Below are 14,677 nucleotides of genomic sequence, written 5' to 3'. Positions count from 1 at the left end.
TATGATATTGCCATTGAAAGTTCTTACTGGATCATTCCATTTATACTCAAAGAGTAACAAAAGAAACCCAGTTATTTGAGAGACACTGAAATGAATTTTCAGTCTAGGACGGCATCTGCAAACTTTGTAAAGGGCCACATGATAAATATTTTCTGCTTTGTGGCCTATAAGGTATGTATCACAACTACTAAACTATCATGCATTAATGAAAGCACATAGAGAATCTATAAACAAATGGGCATGGTTGTGTGACAATAAAACTTTATTTATAAAAACAAGGGGTAGACTGGATTTACCCTGTGGGTTGTAGTTTGCTGGCGTCTGGTTGAGAGCACGTGTTTGTCTGGGAGACATAATTTCAAAAATCATTTTCTTTTTTGATTTTTCTGGTTTTCGAACATTATATTTTCAACTATGGATGAATGCTCATCTTTTGAATTTTCATTTTTGTATGACATAACTCAAAGCCTTTGCTTTGGGTGTTCTTGTTAACCCTGACATTTCTTGTCAAATATGCTACTCCTGGGCTCTGCTGGGGATGGCAGCAGAGTCGGGGTGGTTGGATGGGAAGGCAGGAGAGAGCTAGCTTGGAGATGATACACTTTTCCATCCTGGAGTAACTTGGGAAAAAGTCAGGAGTTTGGAATGAAGAATTGGAATACAAAGGCTGAGGGTAGACCTAATTTTTTTTAAGGATAAAGAAAAAAGGAGTAAGAGAGATAGTATGACTTGTCACTTGGCTGGGGGCTCAGCATTAATTGATAAATCCACTATACGGAATGCATGACACTATCATTTGAAGAAAGATGTTGCATGTTAGGATTTTGAGTAACAGTCAATATATTCCATGAAATGAATATCCAGTATATTCTATGAAACAAGTATCATGAATATATTCCACAAAACAAGTATCATGAATATATTCCATGAAACAAATATCGTGAATATATTCCATGAAACAAATATCAAATATATTCCATGAAACAAATATCGTGAATATCTTCCATGAAACAAATATCCAATATATTCCATGAAACAAATATCATGAATTTATTCCGTGAAAGAAATATCGTGAATATATTCCATGAAACAAATATCGTGAATATATTCCATGAAACAAATATCATGAATATATTCCATGAAACAAATATCCAGTATATTCCATGAAACAAATATCATGAATTTATTCCATGAAACAAATATCGTGAATATATTCCATGAAACAAATACCGTGAAATCATACTATTGATTTTTGAAGAAACCTAATGAAAACAGCGTGCTCCTAAATCTTTTTTCTGGATGTTCTTTAGATCTCTTGTCTTCTTAAACCTTTGTGTATCATTGTCTGAATTTTCCCAAGAAAGGAGGATTTTGATCTCCTACTTATTTGTTTAAATTTTTAACCTTCACATTGACCCAGTGTTGTAAGGAAATGGGAGAATATCTCCCTGATATCTTGGAAATAGGCATTCCCATCTTACAATTCAAGTGTTGGAATGTTCCAAGGAGGCTGGGCTAAGGTGGTCTTTTCCTGTCACTGGTTCGAAGGAAAGGAAAAGCCTAGACCTAAAGGATTCTGTCTGGTAGCTGTTTGCTCTTCGCACCTGCGCTTTGAATGGTGACTACCCACAGCGGGAGGCAGGCACCTGCTGCCCCTGTTTCTCAGATCAGACAGGCAGGCTGAGGAGCGCTTAACACCCCAGCCTCCTGTGAAGCATCCTGAAAAAGCAGATTTTGTCTTCCTCCATCAGCTTTGTTTGTCCTCTGCCAACACTCCAGGGACCTGATTGCTCTTCATTTTACGCTCGAGATCAAAATAAACAGAAACTACTTTCACCTTTCCTGTTCCAGGGTTAAGTGCCCATGCCCAAGCAGGTGTTGTTTCTGTCCTGTGGTTTCCAATCAGCAAAACCATCCCCTTTTACCTGTGGCAGCAAAGGCAGGGAGACTTTGAGACCTGGAGAGGGCTCTCTGCTGTGTTAACAGAACTGGCTCTTGGTTGGAGGGCGGGGGGGTTGGGTACCCATTCTTGGCTTCCTGTAACACTTCCTTTCTCATGCATTACCTGGGGCTCCCTCTGGAAGGAAAACGATGGAGAGGTCACTGGCCTGATGACCCAGGGACCCAGGCAGTCACTACAGGGACCCAGAATTTCACATGCAAATGTGACCTCCAATGAAAGCTGGACTTGCTTAACCCCATTTCCCCCCAAAAGATGATACTCGTAATGCCATTCTGATGAAGCCATTTCACTCCGTAGACTGTCGTCTGATTTACACAAAGCCATCTGCTTCCATACGGGGTGTTTTATTTGGGATCCAGGAGAGGAGAAGGCACATCTGCCCCCTCCGTAGCATCTGAATCTTAATGAATAAAAGCACTGACACTTCTTTAAAAGGGAATAGTGTGATGCTATTTAGAGTTTGGTACAGTTTTGTAATCCAGCTCCACGCTGGGTGTTTCCTGCCAGTCATTTGAGGAAGTTCACTTCTCTGCTGATTTTCTGAGTGAGGTAGCGATGAACAGAGGAGCAACTGGAGGGCCCAGGAGCCCCCTGAACTGAGTATCCGGTGGGAGGTCAGGTTTCCGCATTCACAACGAGAGCTCGTACGGCGTCCACGTGTGTCTTTCTCACACATATCAGCAGCCCGAGTGGAAGAGGACTTCTGCAGCTCTGTTAATTCTTTCTCTTCCTAAGAGAAAGCAGATTTTAAGTGACTTATCATTTGTTCATTGAGGTACTCATTCCTTATTCCTTCTTCATTCATTTTCCTTTTCTCCTTCCTTTCTCCCTCTGTTCTCTTCTTCCTGTTTGAACAGGTTTTATTTTTATTTTGGTGTAGTGAGGCCAAGATGAGGAAATGACTGCTGTTGCAAAGACGGTTTGTTACTCACAGATCCACGGGGACTCCACATGCCACAGCGAGTTACCTGGGAAAGCCCCGGGGTCGGGCAGGAGGCAGAGGGAGAGAGAGAACTGTTAACAGTTTTGAGCTGGAAGCCATTTTCCTCAGCAAACTAACGTAGGAACAGAAAACCAAATACCACATGGTCTCACTTGTGACTGGGAGCTGAACAATGAGAACACATGGACACACACTGGGGCTTGTCGGGAGTGGGGTGTGGGGAGGGAGAGCATCAGGAAGAATAACTGATGGATGCTGGGCTTAATACCTAGGTGATGGGTTGAAAGGTGCAGTGAACCACCACGGCACAGGTTTACCTATGTAACATACTTGCACATCCTGCACATGTAGCCTGGAAGTTAATTTTTTTTTAATGTTTTGATTGTGGTTTTCACAGGAAAGAAGGGGTCAGGCAGGGTAATTGGCTGGCTTGGGTCATTTCCATGGGCTCTGGGACATAGGGGTTGTCTTTAGCTGTCTGACCCATGGCCGTGGGGTGATTAGGGCAGGTGGGTGTGGCCTGGAGTGTGAGCCCAATAAAGCCAGTGGTGAGGGTTTGGTTCTGGATTGGTTGCATTTGAACAGTGCTTACCCGTGAGCTGTCTACTATCTCTGGGAATCCACTAGAGCCCTGTAAAGAAGGCCGACAAGGCAGCAGGTTTTAGGCAATAATTAGTGAGCAGTACAGCACCCTAACAGAAGGAGGGATGCCTGTGGCCAATAAACATGGCTCAAACTTGACCCTGATAGAGAGCCTTTCCTTAGAAGGTGTGCGAGGGAGAAGGCCTGGGAGAGACAGCAGGGTGACCAGAGCAAGTGAAGTCACTGAGGTGCCAGTGAGTGTGGCCCTGCAGGTCCTGCAGACCCCTCTGGTGGCAGTATTGGTGGTGACAGCTGGCAAAGGGGAGCGTGGCTGCCCGGAGAACGTGGCCGAGGTTGGAACATGGAAGTTTAAGAGAGCAAACTCCCTTAGCTTGGTGCAGAGAGAAAAGTGTAGAAAGGTCGAGTGTAGTGACACAGTGGAGGACTCCGATGCTCTCCTGAGGAGTGGAAGTGTTTTTCTGAGGGTGTTCAACAGGCCGTCAAGCAGGGAGGCAACAAATCTGAGTTTTTCCACAAATCTTTTGAGTGCAATACAAGTTGGTACAGTGGGTAACAGGCTAAACCATGTGGCCCCCCTTCCCACTTACCAGTTTCTTGCTACCATGCAGAAAAGTGCTGAAGGTGGCCTGCCCTGAGGCAGTAGCAGGAGAGCAGGGATGGGGAGGATTTGGCAGCCAGATGAACGTGGACGTGATGAAAAGGGAAGGGAAGAACTGTCAAGATTTTCACTGTCAGTGGTATAAGTCCCTTAATCATATGCCTAGTGTTCCATTATTGGAACTCTAAGTATGTGGGAATTACTTATATCCTACCGCTCAAAGCCATCAGCAAGGTCTCATTGTGAAAATTCAAAAAATTGCAACCTCAGGCATAAATGGGTTTTAAGCTCCATACAGTAAAACCCAGGGTATGAAAACAATTCTTGCTGATGGGTTGGTAGAAGTGATAGATATAGATACATATTTACACATACATACACAGTAATAGATACAGGTAAAGATCTTGATATATGTATGTATTGTATGATACATACCCATGCATATAAATATGTGTACACACACATGTACACACAAATATATATGTGCCTTTGGACAAAAATAATCCACAGGACAGTCTCGTTTGGCTTTTAAACTGCTACGGTTGAATAGGATCGTAGAGGTGCCCAAGGCAGCCTTCCATTTAGGACACATAGATTTGGTTCCTCAGCTCCCTTCTTCTCTATTTCTGAGTCACGTGGGCTGCACCTGTCTCTCAGAAACCCACTGCCCACCCGGAGCCCCTGACTCTGAATGGTAGCCTGGTGCTTTCTGACGACAGAGGTGGGACCTGGTGCTGGAGACAATCCATTCCTTTCACAGACTGTAAGCCTTACCCAAGCATTAATTTTGCTGCATAGGCAGCCTGTTCTCCCACAAAGCACTGACTAAGAAGAAAAGGGGCTTGGAAAAACCAGCAGGGCCTGGCAGACAACTTGTGGCTCCCTTGCCATTTAAGGTCCCGAGGAATGTGGAGACATTGGCGGGGGCCAGGGTGGGTTTGGAAGGAGGGATTTTTTTTTTCTCTTTCTCTCTCTGTCTCTTTCTCTTTTTTTCTTTCTAGGTTGCTTGCTTTCTCACTTTCTCTTTCTCTCTTTGTTGTTTTTAAGTATAAGTATAGTTAATGCTATGATTTTGTAAAACAAGAAAAAAATTCTAGTTTCTCATAATCCTCATTGGAGGCATATGTATGTTTGTAAATTTAAATGTATTGTCCTATACTGTCTGGGGAAAGGAAGCATTTTTCAACCAAAAAAAGGTAGGGAAAGGTACTCTCTTTTGTTCTAATACTCACGTTTCCCAAAACTTATCCTCAATACTGTGCATTTGGCACAGTTCTTGTTGAATTCTTGGAAGGCAGTGTATATAGCATGCAGAGCTTCAGCTTTGGACTTTGTGGCTTTAGGTTAATTACTTATTCTCTTTTCACCTCAGTGTATTCATCTGAATAATGGGGACAGCAGCAACATCGAAGTCTCAGGGCTTCTGTGAGTATTCATCAAGATAATATGTGCAGGCCTGTGCCACATTCTCCACTGAAGGAATGCCACTTATTTTTACTGCTGGTATTATTATTGTTGTTGTTGCTGTACCTCTGAAGGGCTTTGGTCCTCTTATGAGCAAGACAAAAGGGGCAATATTTGCTCTTTGAACCGGAAGCAAAAACCCCCTGCAATTTGGAACGACTTCCCATTTGGAACGATTTTACAAGGAGCTCCAAAGAAGCCTCTTGTTTGACTTTGCCCACAAATGCCAGAGGAGGACTCTTCTGAGCCATGCCAAGAAGAAAAATGAGAATGCCAGGTTAAATAAATGTTATCACAATCTCTACAGAATCGTGATGTCTCCGATTCTTGAAAGTGTCTACTACAGGGTATTTATTATTCTGTGATAATAATAAATCGCTGCTTATGAAATGCAGGGAATCGAGTGTCGTGGAGGGGAGGAAGGGAGGTAACAGGGAGAAGAACTGCGAGAGACAGAGGTCCAGCAAGGCCCGGGCTATTAATCATCGCCCTCCATTATTTCCTGAAGATTCATTCATTGTTCCATAGGTACCTAGAGGGTCAATTAGAGACCACAGACAGGCTTTTTCAAAGACACAGGAGGGTCAATTAGGCCCTCCTTATAATTTCTGCTTTAACAGCAAATGCCAGCCTATCCTGCGTCCGATGCAAGGGAGTTTGGAAATAAACAGGGTACTTTCCCTCCTCCTTTGAAAAAAGAAAGAAAGAAAGAAAATCCAACACAGACATGGAGGCAGTCAGCGATTGGGAGCGCTTGGCTTGCTGGCTGTCAGGATCTGGTTCAAAAGGGATTTTATCACCAACCGGGATCGTGAGGAACAGAGTTCTTGTAGGGTCAGAGCACGGCAAACGGTCAGGGATTTTGTATGATGGAGCACCCTGTTCCTAAATCTGAGATGATTCATTTATCTTGAGTGCCATCTTAGCTACAATTAGAGTACAATTATAAAGTATCTACAATGGAAATGGGACCTGAAATCAATCGCAGCTGCACTGAGGTGTGGTGAGTTGCCACGCCCACCACGACTGCTGTCTTTGTTTAGGACAGAGTTCAACCAAATGCAACAGTGTGTGATTTTGCACAACGCTGTTTTATATTTGTTTTCCCTGGAATTGGCAAACACATCTTTTATTTATTTTATTTTTGTTTTTTTGGGATGGGGTTTTGCTCTTTTCGCCTAGGCTGGAGTGAAGTGGCACGATCTCGGCTCACTGCAACTTACTCCCGCCCCCGGGTTCAAGCAATTCTCACACCCTCAGCCTCCCGAGTAACTTGGGATTACAGGTGCCCACCACCACGCCCAGGTAATCTTTGTATTTTCAGTAGAGATGGGGTTTCGCCATGTTGGCCAGGCTGGTCTCAAACTCCTGACCTCAGCTGATTCACCCGCCTCGGCCTCCCAAAGTGCTGGGATTAAGGCGTGAGCCACCACGCCCAGCCGGCAAACTTATTTTGTAACACATTACAATAAAATAAAAAGAAGAAAGGATTGTTATAAGTGAGAAGCAGAGATGAAAATGTGATTAGGCATATCTCCTAATGCTATCCCTCCCCTGTGCCCCCACCCCACGATAGGCCCCGGTGTGTGATGTTCCCCTTCCCTGTGTCCAGGTGTTTTCATTGTTCAGTTCCCACCTATGAGTGAGAACATGCGGTGTTTGGTTTTTTGTCCTTGTGATAGTTTGCTGCCACATTGCTGCATTTCGACTTCCTGTTTGTAGTGGGCTATTAGATTTTGCCTCTGCTTGTTTCTGAATACCCAAGCTTGCTAACACAGGGAAAGACCAATTATCATGATTATTATTATTTACCTTGAGACCTGCGTCTACCTATCTACCATCACACAGAGATTTGGAAGCAAAAGGGAAATGCTTTTCATGTGGGAAAAGCCAATACCAACTTTAGTGATATTTTTCTCCCCCCTGGGCTCTTGGGAATACCTCTTAGCCCTCAATTGTCACATTCATTCTGCAGATGTCAGCACGTGCAGGCACCGTTCTAGGTGTTGGGGATACAGCCAAAAACAAGCAGGAAAACACCATTCTCTTCATTTCTTGAATGTGGGAGCCCTGGGCCCATGGGGCCCGTTTCACTTCCACGTTTTTTGTTGTCTTTGTGTTTCCAAGAAGGAAGTGGCACTACAGCTGAAGAGCATGACCCTCCATCAGAGACTTTGCTAAAAACCACTGAAAACTGTCCTATTTTTCATTTTCTCCAGAAAAGGGACACATAAGTACATTCCTCTAGGGAAGGGATTATTATTATTTTTTTTAATTTTTATTTTTGGAGATGGGAATCTCACTGTATCACCCAGGCTGGAGTGCAGTGGTGTGACGTCAGCTGACTGCAACCTCCGCCTCCCGGGTTCCAACCATTCTCCTACCTCAGCCTCCCGCGTAGCTGGGATTACAGTCACCCACCACCACACCCAGCTAATTTTTGTATTTTTAGTAGAGACGGGGTTTCACCATGTTGGCCAGGCTGCTCTCGAACACCTGACCTCAGGTGATCGGCCCACCTTGGCCTCCCAAAGTGTGGAGCAGGAATTTTGTTTGATGTGTACACTTCTGCTTTTTCAGAGCCTGGAACAGTGCCAGGCGCATAGTCTGCCCTCAGTGAATATTTGTTGACTAACTTAGCTCGCAGATGTGGGGCTGTGATTCTGAAGGCCCAGGCTCATTCTTGGCCTTCAGAGAGGTTTCCTTTCACTCCTGGGCAGCTTCGGCCCTGGCTGCTGCTGCCACCGCCTTCCTGGGGGTCAGCTTCATTTTCGGTGTTTTTGCCCTTCCGATCCCTGCATAAGAAGCAAGAAAATTTTCTAGTGCCCGGAGTCTCCATTCTCATTTCCCAGTTGTATCCTATAAGTTGCAAATTGGTGGCTTGCAGATGTCTTTGGTTTGGCCTGCTGAAGTTTTGTTTTTTGTTTTTTGGTTTTTTTTTGTTTTTTAATGAAATAAGTTAGCTGTGAACATTTAAAACTTGGGAGACATCCCATCATAATTGGGATATTTTGCTTATCTCGACAAAGCAGATCTGGCATCCTTTGCCTACATTTTGCATTTGGCTACAGTTGGCTGGACTTGAGCAGCGGCTGCCCCTCTTTAGCTGGGGCATGTGCCCTCTGGTTTGCCATAGTACCCATCAGGCCCGCTTCACTCATTGTAGAAATGGCCTGGCCTCCTAGGCATTGGAGATTGCTGTTATGCTAACTCATGAGCTTGCCTGCTTGCACCTAGCTGTTGTGGTGGTTCCCATAGGTCTCCCTGATTCCAACCTCCAATTCACTTAGCTGACCTCTGCCAGTGTCACTCCTTCCCAGTCTTGGCTTTGATCAAGCTTGGAAAGGCCTGGCCTTCGTGTTGTCACATTCTTCTGCCTAGAGTGTGCCTTTTCCTTCACCAAACCAAGTGGCTCTTTTGGAAGCTTGCCTGAACCCAAACCCCTTCTCTCTACAACTTACAGTCTGAGTGGGGTACCTTGCATCCTCCTTTGTTCGCATAATACCCCCTACAACCATGGTCATCTTGTGGTTATCTGTTTACTTCTCTGCTGGCTATTCCAGGCTGTCATCTTCCTGACTATAAGGACTTTGTTGTTCATGATCATATCCATGGCATCCACACGAGATCTGGCCTCTACATGGAAGGACACGTAGTTCCGTCTGGCTTGGAGCCTAACTTGGGAGAGGGACAGTGGTGGGGAAGAGTGAGCTTGGAGACAGAGCTGAAGTCCCCAGGTGCTTCAGTAGTTACAGCAAGATTCTAGATCTTATCCTGGCAGTCACAGAAAGCACTGGGAGAGTTTATGAATGCTGTGGTATCTCACATAATAAGAGGACCGTGCATGCATTTTAGAAAGAACCTTCTAGGCCGGGCGCAGCGGCTCAAGCCTGTAATCCCAGCACTTTGGGAGGCCGAGACGGGCGGATCACGAGGTCAGGAGATCGAGACCATCCTGGCTAACATGGTGAAACCCCGTCTCTACTAAAAAATACGAAAAACTAGCCGGGCGAGGTGGCGGGCGCCTGTAGTCCCAGCTACTCGGGAGGCTGAGGCAGGAGAATGGCGTGAACCCGGGAGGCGGGGCTTGTAGTGAGCTGAGATCCGGCCACTGCACTCCAACCTGGGTGACAGAGTGAGACTCCATCTCAAAAAATAAAAAAATAAAAAGAAAAAAGAAAGAACCTTCTGGCTTCAGTGAAGAATGATGGATTCGTGAGAGTCAGGACTGGCAGCAGGTGGGCTCCCAGAATAGTTCAGGCAAGAGATCATGGAGGCCAGAGCCAGGGCTGGATATAGACTAAGACATGCCTGTAGACTGAGTGTTGAGGAGCAAGTAGATCAAATTCTAGCATGAGACGGGGAGAAAGAGATGCTCTCCAGCCAATGGATTTATGAGATTAATGAACTTTTTCCCTTTCCTCGCAAGCATTGCCTGTATCACCTTGTTAATATGCTTTCTTATTAAACATGTTGGAAAGCAGAGGCTCTAAGTGCGTATGCTTTTAAAGCAGCATTATTAGCAGATGGCCACTGGCTTCATTTTTCCTGTGCAAATAGTTTTGTGTTTTCCAGGAGGATTTTCTTTTCTTTTTCTTTTTAATCCTCCTCCTCAAGGAAAACAGCCTTCTCACAGTAGCTTCGTGGTAGAAAGTTCTAACTAATGACTTTAATAGTGTGAATGTATTGCAGAAATGGACAGGACAATTCTCAGCCCATTCATCTTGCACACCTCAAGTGAACAGGCAGAAAACAACAGGCTCCACCCTCCTTCTCCCCTCTTTATCTCATCCTTTACCTCAATTTGTGACTTGGCTTACAATCTGTTGCAGAGAGCCTAGCTCCCCAGCTTCTCCTGAATCTACGTTTTTGCATTTTTTCTGAACTAGCCAAGGTCTCTGGAGTTTGCTGTTACATTGCTTCAGAGAAATTAGTGACATTGAAAGGCTGTTGTCTTTTTTAGTGTACTTTTGGTTGTAAGGGGAAATTTATAAGGCCATTTTTTTTCCTCACATCTCTGCAGTTCAGGAGATTATATTAGAAAATATTTTATACAAAAAATATGCGTAGTAGCAGTTTTCTCCAGCTAGTAGCTTAGGATAAGTCAGTACTACTGAAACAGGTACATTTTGTAGAATAGATTCTGAAATCTGTTTGGATCTGAAATCTTTCTTACTTGTCTTTGAGTAAGACATAGCAGAGAAAAACAGTTACACTAGCTGCTGGTCTGGATTCATTTGTTAGAATAGAATATTATTACCATCAAGAATAACATTAGTGGCCCGGTGTGGTAATCCCAGCACTCTGGGAGGCCGAGGTGGGTGGATCACCTGAGGTCAGGAATTCGAGACCAGCCTGGCCAACATGGAGAAACCCCGTCTCTACTAAAAATACAAAATTAGCCGGGTATGGCGGCGCATGCCTGTAATCCCAACTTGGGAGGCTGAGGCAGGAGAATCCCTTGAACCTGGGAAGTGGAGGCTGTGAGCCAAGATTACACCATTGCACTCCAGTCTAGGCAACAAGAGTGAAACTCTGTCTAAAAATAATAGTAATAATAATAATGTTAAAATAGTAATGTTAGTGATACATATCATTTTGACACCAGTTCTTAAGCAATTAATAAAGAAAAATGCAGCTATGGTGATTGAGTTTTTGTATTATGAGTTTTATACTCTGAAGGCATGGTCATTGTGGATGCCAAAGAAATAAGCAGAAGAAAATTTTATTGGAAAGCTGGTATTGTTGCATGCTGCAGATTTTTTTTTTTTTTTTTGCTATTGCTGTGTAACAAATGACCACACACTTAGCAGTTCACATTCACATCTGTTTATTAGCTACAATTCTCTAGATCGGAAGCCTAGACACAATGTGACTGGATTCTCTGCTCAGGGTCTTGTGGTGACAAAATCAAGGTGTCAGCTGGAGGTATGTCCCTTCTTGCAGGCTATGTGGAAGAAGCATCCACTGCCAGGCTCATTCAGGGTGCTGGCAGGATTCAGATCCTTGCAGTTGTAAGACTAGGGCCCCTGTTTCCTAGTGACTTCTGCTGGTGGCTGCCCTCAGCTCCCACAGGTCACCCACATTCCTTGACTTTTGGCCCCCTGCATCTGAAAGTCCCTTCCTGCTTTGAATCTCTCCGACTTTCCTTGACTCTGATGTCTAGGTCTGGATTTCAAGGGCTCACGTGATGAGGATAGTTTCTTTATCTTAAGGGCAACTGATGTGGAGTGTTAATTAACATTGGCAAAATCCGTTCATGATAGTACCTAGCGTAGGAATTGACTGAATAACTGGAAGAAGTCATGCATGCACCATGGACCGGGAATCTGGGAGGCCAATTTAGAATGTTACCTATCAAAGCCACTTTTTTTTTTTTTTAAGTAACAGAAAAAAAAAAAAAAGAAATCAGATCTTGGTAGAGACTTTTTCAAAGGTAGAAAGTTTAATATAAAAGAAAGGGGGTAATTGAAGAAGATATAAACTGCAAAGAAAGGATGTTTAGGTAGAGCGCCTTACAAGGAATCAGAGGTTTTATTATAGGCAGACACGGCCTTCACCTGTGAGCCAAGCAACTGATTTTGCCTGCAGAGCAGAATGCAGGGTTGGTTCTGTGGCTCATGATCTTCAGTTACCAGCAGTGGAAGTGAATTGGAAACGGTTGGTCTCTTGAGCGACCTGATGCAACTCATTATCTTCTCTGTGCCTCAACGTCTCTGTCTAATTTCCCATTAAAAGTAATAGGGAAAAGCGCAATGACTTTTGCGGCAACCTAACACAATGGGTTGATATTCAGGATTGCTATAATGATGAAGCAATGGCAAATGGAGTCTTCGTTTTTAGCCATGTGGAGGCATATACTGGGTACTCAACAAGCATCCCTTTCCCTGCCCTTTGCTTAGATAGAGTTATCCAAACAAATTGGATGCTCAACTCTGGGTTTGATCCAAGCTCTCTGGAAATCTCTAGCTTCTCAAACTGTTTCATGGTGGAGTGCCTTTTGGGTACAGGAGAAGGAAATAAGAGCCTCGCGAGCCTGGGGAATGCTGCCTCTAGCTCCCACACTGCATGCAAAATTCCTCCTCTGAGAGCTCACTTTATCTCAAAAACCCATGCATATTCTGCATCTACTCTGAATTCAAAAATATTGTGTGTTACTATATGAACTAGTGTTTTTGTTACTTACCATTTGCATTCACACTCCAGGAATGTGTCCGTTCCCGCACCCCCTGATGCTGAGCATACCAGAGTTAAGGGAGGCAAGCGAGGCACTTAACCTCCCAGGTTCATGCAGGTACCCATTCTGCACTTGCTGACCCTGAGCTCGTGGACTCCATAAATGTCTGCCCTTGGCATTGCACGTGCCTCCCTCTGGGCTGACCGTGCTGGATCTGTCACTTACTCCCATTGGAAAGGCCTGTTTCCATGCATGGCTCTTTGTCAGACACTCACACTTGGTCAATGCTTGCCTTCCTTTGGGCCGTCTGCACCCACTGACAATCTGATTGCTCCCCTGAATGGAGGTGAAAGCATGCAAGCTAGGAGTTATGATCTTCAACCCAGGGAAGACCCTGTCTGTGGAAGTGCTGAGCTCTTCAGTGTCATCACAGAAAAGCATGAGCCCGTCCCTGGTACGAAGTCATCACATCCCATAGCTGAGCGATGTGGGAGCTCCACGATGAGGAGGTGACACACAGTCAGTTAATTACATAAAGAGAACTTGAGCAAACTCTTACTCTGCCATATGCCGTGCAGATCCCTCTGAAAAGCTTTACAGATGTTCTTTTTTTTTTTTTAAATCCCTCCCCCATCTTTCTTTCTTTGCACCCACGATGCTCTGCACTTCAAGCTAAATATAATGTATCTGATTTCCCAGCATACATACTAATCAGGTTTGAAAGTTGTCTTGTGAGGCTTTAAAAAGCTAGCCAAGAGCAGTGCGATTTCTCCAAAAGGATGTCTGCAATCAAGATGATTACATGGGAAAATAAATCATAATTTATATTGCTGAAAATGTCATTTGCAAAACACTTTGACAATACTTTCCTTTCAGTCTATTTTCTTGTGTATGGGGTAAGTGCTGCCCTTCTGCAACTTTCCTTTTATTTTATTTATTTATTTATTTTTAATACTCTGAATATCACTGGAGCAATTGCAGATTCAGGGTGGTATGGGGTGGTTCAGGAACAGAACTGACAGACATTGAAGCCAAAACTTGAACAAGAACAACGTAGGAGAGAGAATCCAAAGATAGTACGTGTTCAGGATGCAGGCACTCATGTGGATGAACACACACACACACACACACACATACACACACACACAGAGACACTTTTTTTTTTTTCTTACGGCAATAGAACGTAAAGGTAGATTTTTAGAACCAAATGACTTTTAGGAAGCTATCTGTCTTCCACCCTGCTGCCTTCGTGTTGAATAAACTATATTAAATTATCCAGGAGGAATGATTAGTGATCTGATTCATTAATATCCCTTGTTATTAAGAACCGTCTATATGTGTTCCTGGTTGGCAGATATTAAATCCACAGATGCCAACAATTAATATCTGTGGTTGACTGTAAAAATGGCTACCAATTCTTCCCTCTCCCCTGCACATGTACATCCTTGCATTGTGAAATTGTAGATCTTCCCCTCCAAAAGTGAAGTTCGTTTCTCCACTCCTTGAACCAAGATGGCATGAAACTTGATTGGACCAATGAGGCATTTGGAAACACGGCACAAGCAGAGGCTTGAAAACCGCTTCTGCGTTGGTGCTTGCCCACTTGCTGTTCTAGGAACTCTTTTACTTCTGGGTGTGAACAAGCCCAGGCTAGCCTTCTGGGTGATGAGAGACACAAGACCGTGTTTCCACATTTGCTCCAGCCAAGAGCCAACCTACAGACAAAACTGCCTTGCTGACAGCAGACCTGCCCAGTCGAGCCCAGCCCAAATTGCTGACCCATACAGTCTTGAGCTAAAAATAAATAGCTGTTGTTTATAGCCGCTAATATTTGTGATGGTTCATTGCACAGTAAAATTGAATGCAGACAATACTTTTGAATTTGACTCTTCGGGAGCTGTTGTAAAGAAGTAAAATGTGTAGTGTTTG

The 14,677-nt window shown here is 44.1% G+C and overlaps 1 protein-coding gene across 7 annotated transcripts in view; it reads left to right on the top strand.

Moving 5' to 3' along the window:
• The window catches only part of WWOX (WW domain containing oxidoreductase), a 1,119,479-nt gene that overhangs the window by 454,357 nt on the left and 650,445 nt on the right, over nt 1–14,677 (top strand). For 2 of the 7 annotated variants that reach the window (XR_002519090.2, XM_017953722.2), the window contains one exon: nt 5,480–6,260. The exons of the other annotated variants lie outside the window; for them this stretch is intronic. Coding sequence is in view for 1 of the 2 variants with exons in the window: in XM_017953722.2 (XP_017809211.1) it covers nt 5,480–5,536 (57 nt within the window). In the remaining variant the exon portion in view is untranslated. Of the gene's footprint in view, nt 1–5,479; nt 6,261–14,677 lie in introns of those variants that run through there. 7 annotated transcript variants of the gene reach the window in all.

Source organism: Papio anubis, chromosome 18 (genome assembly GCF_008728515.1).
Source record: "Papio anubis isolate 15944 chromosome 18, Panubis1.0, whole genome shotgun sequence".
Classification (NCBI taxonomy): Eukaryota; Metazoa; Chordata; class Mammalia; order Primates; family Cercopithecidae; genus Papio; species Papio anubis.
This window is presented reverse-complemented; position numbering and strand designations above follow the sequence as displayed.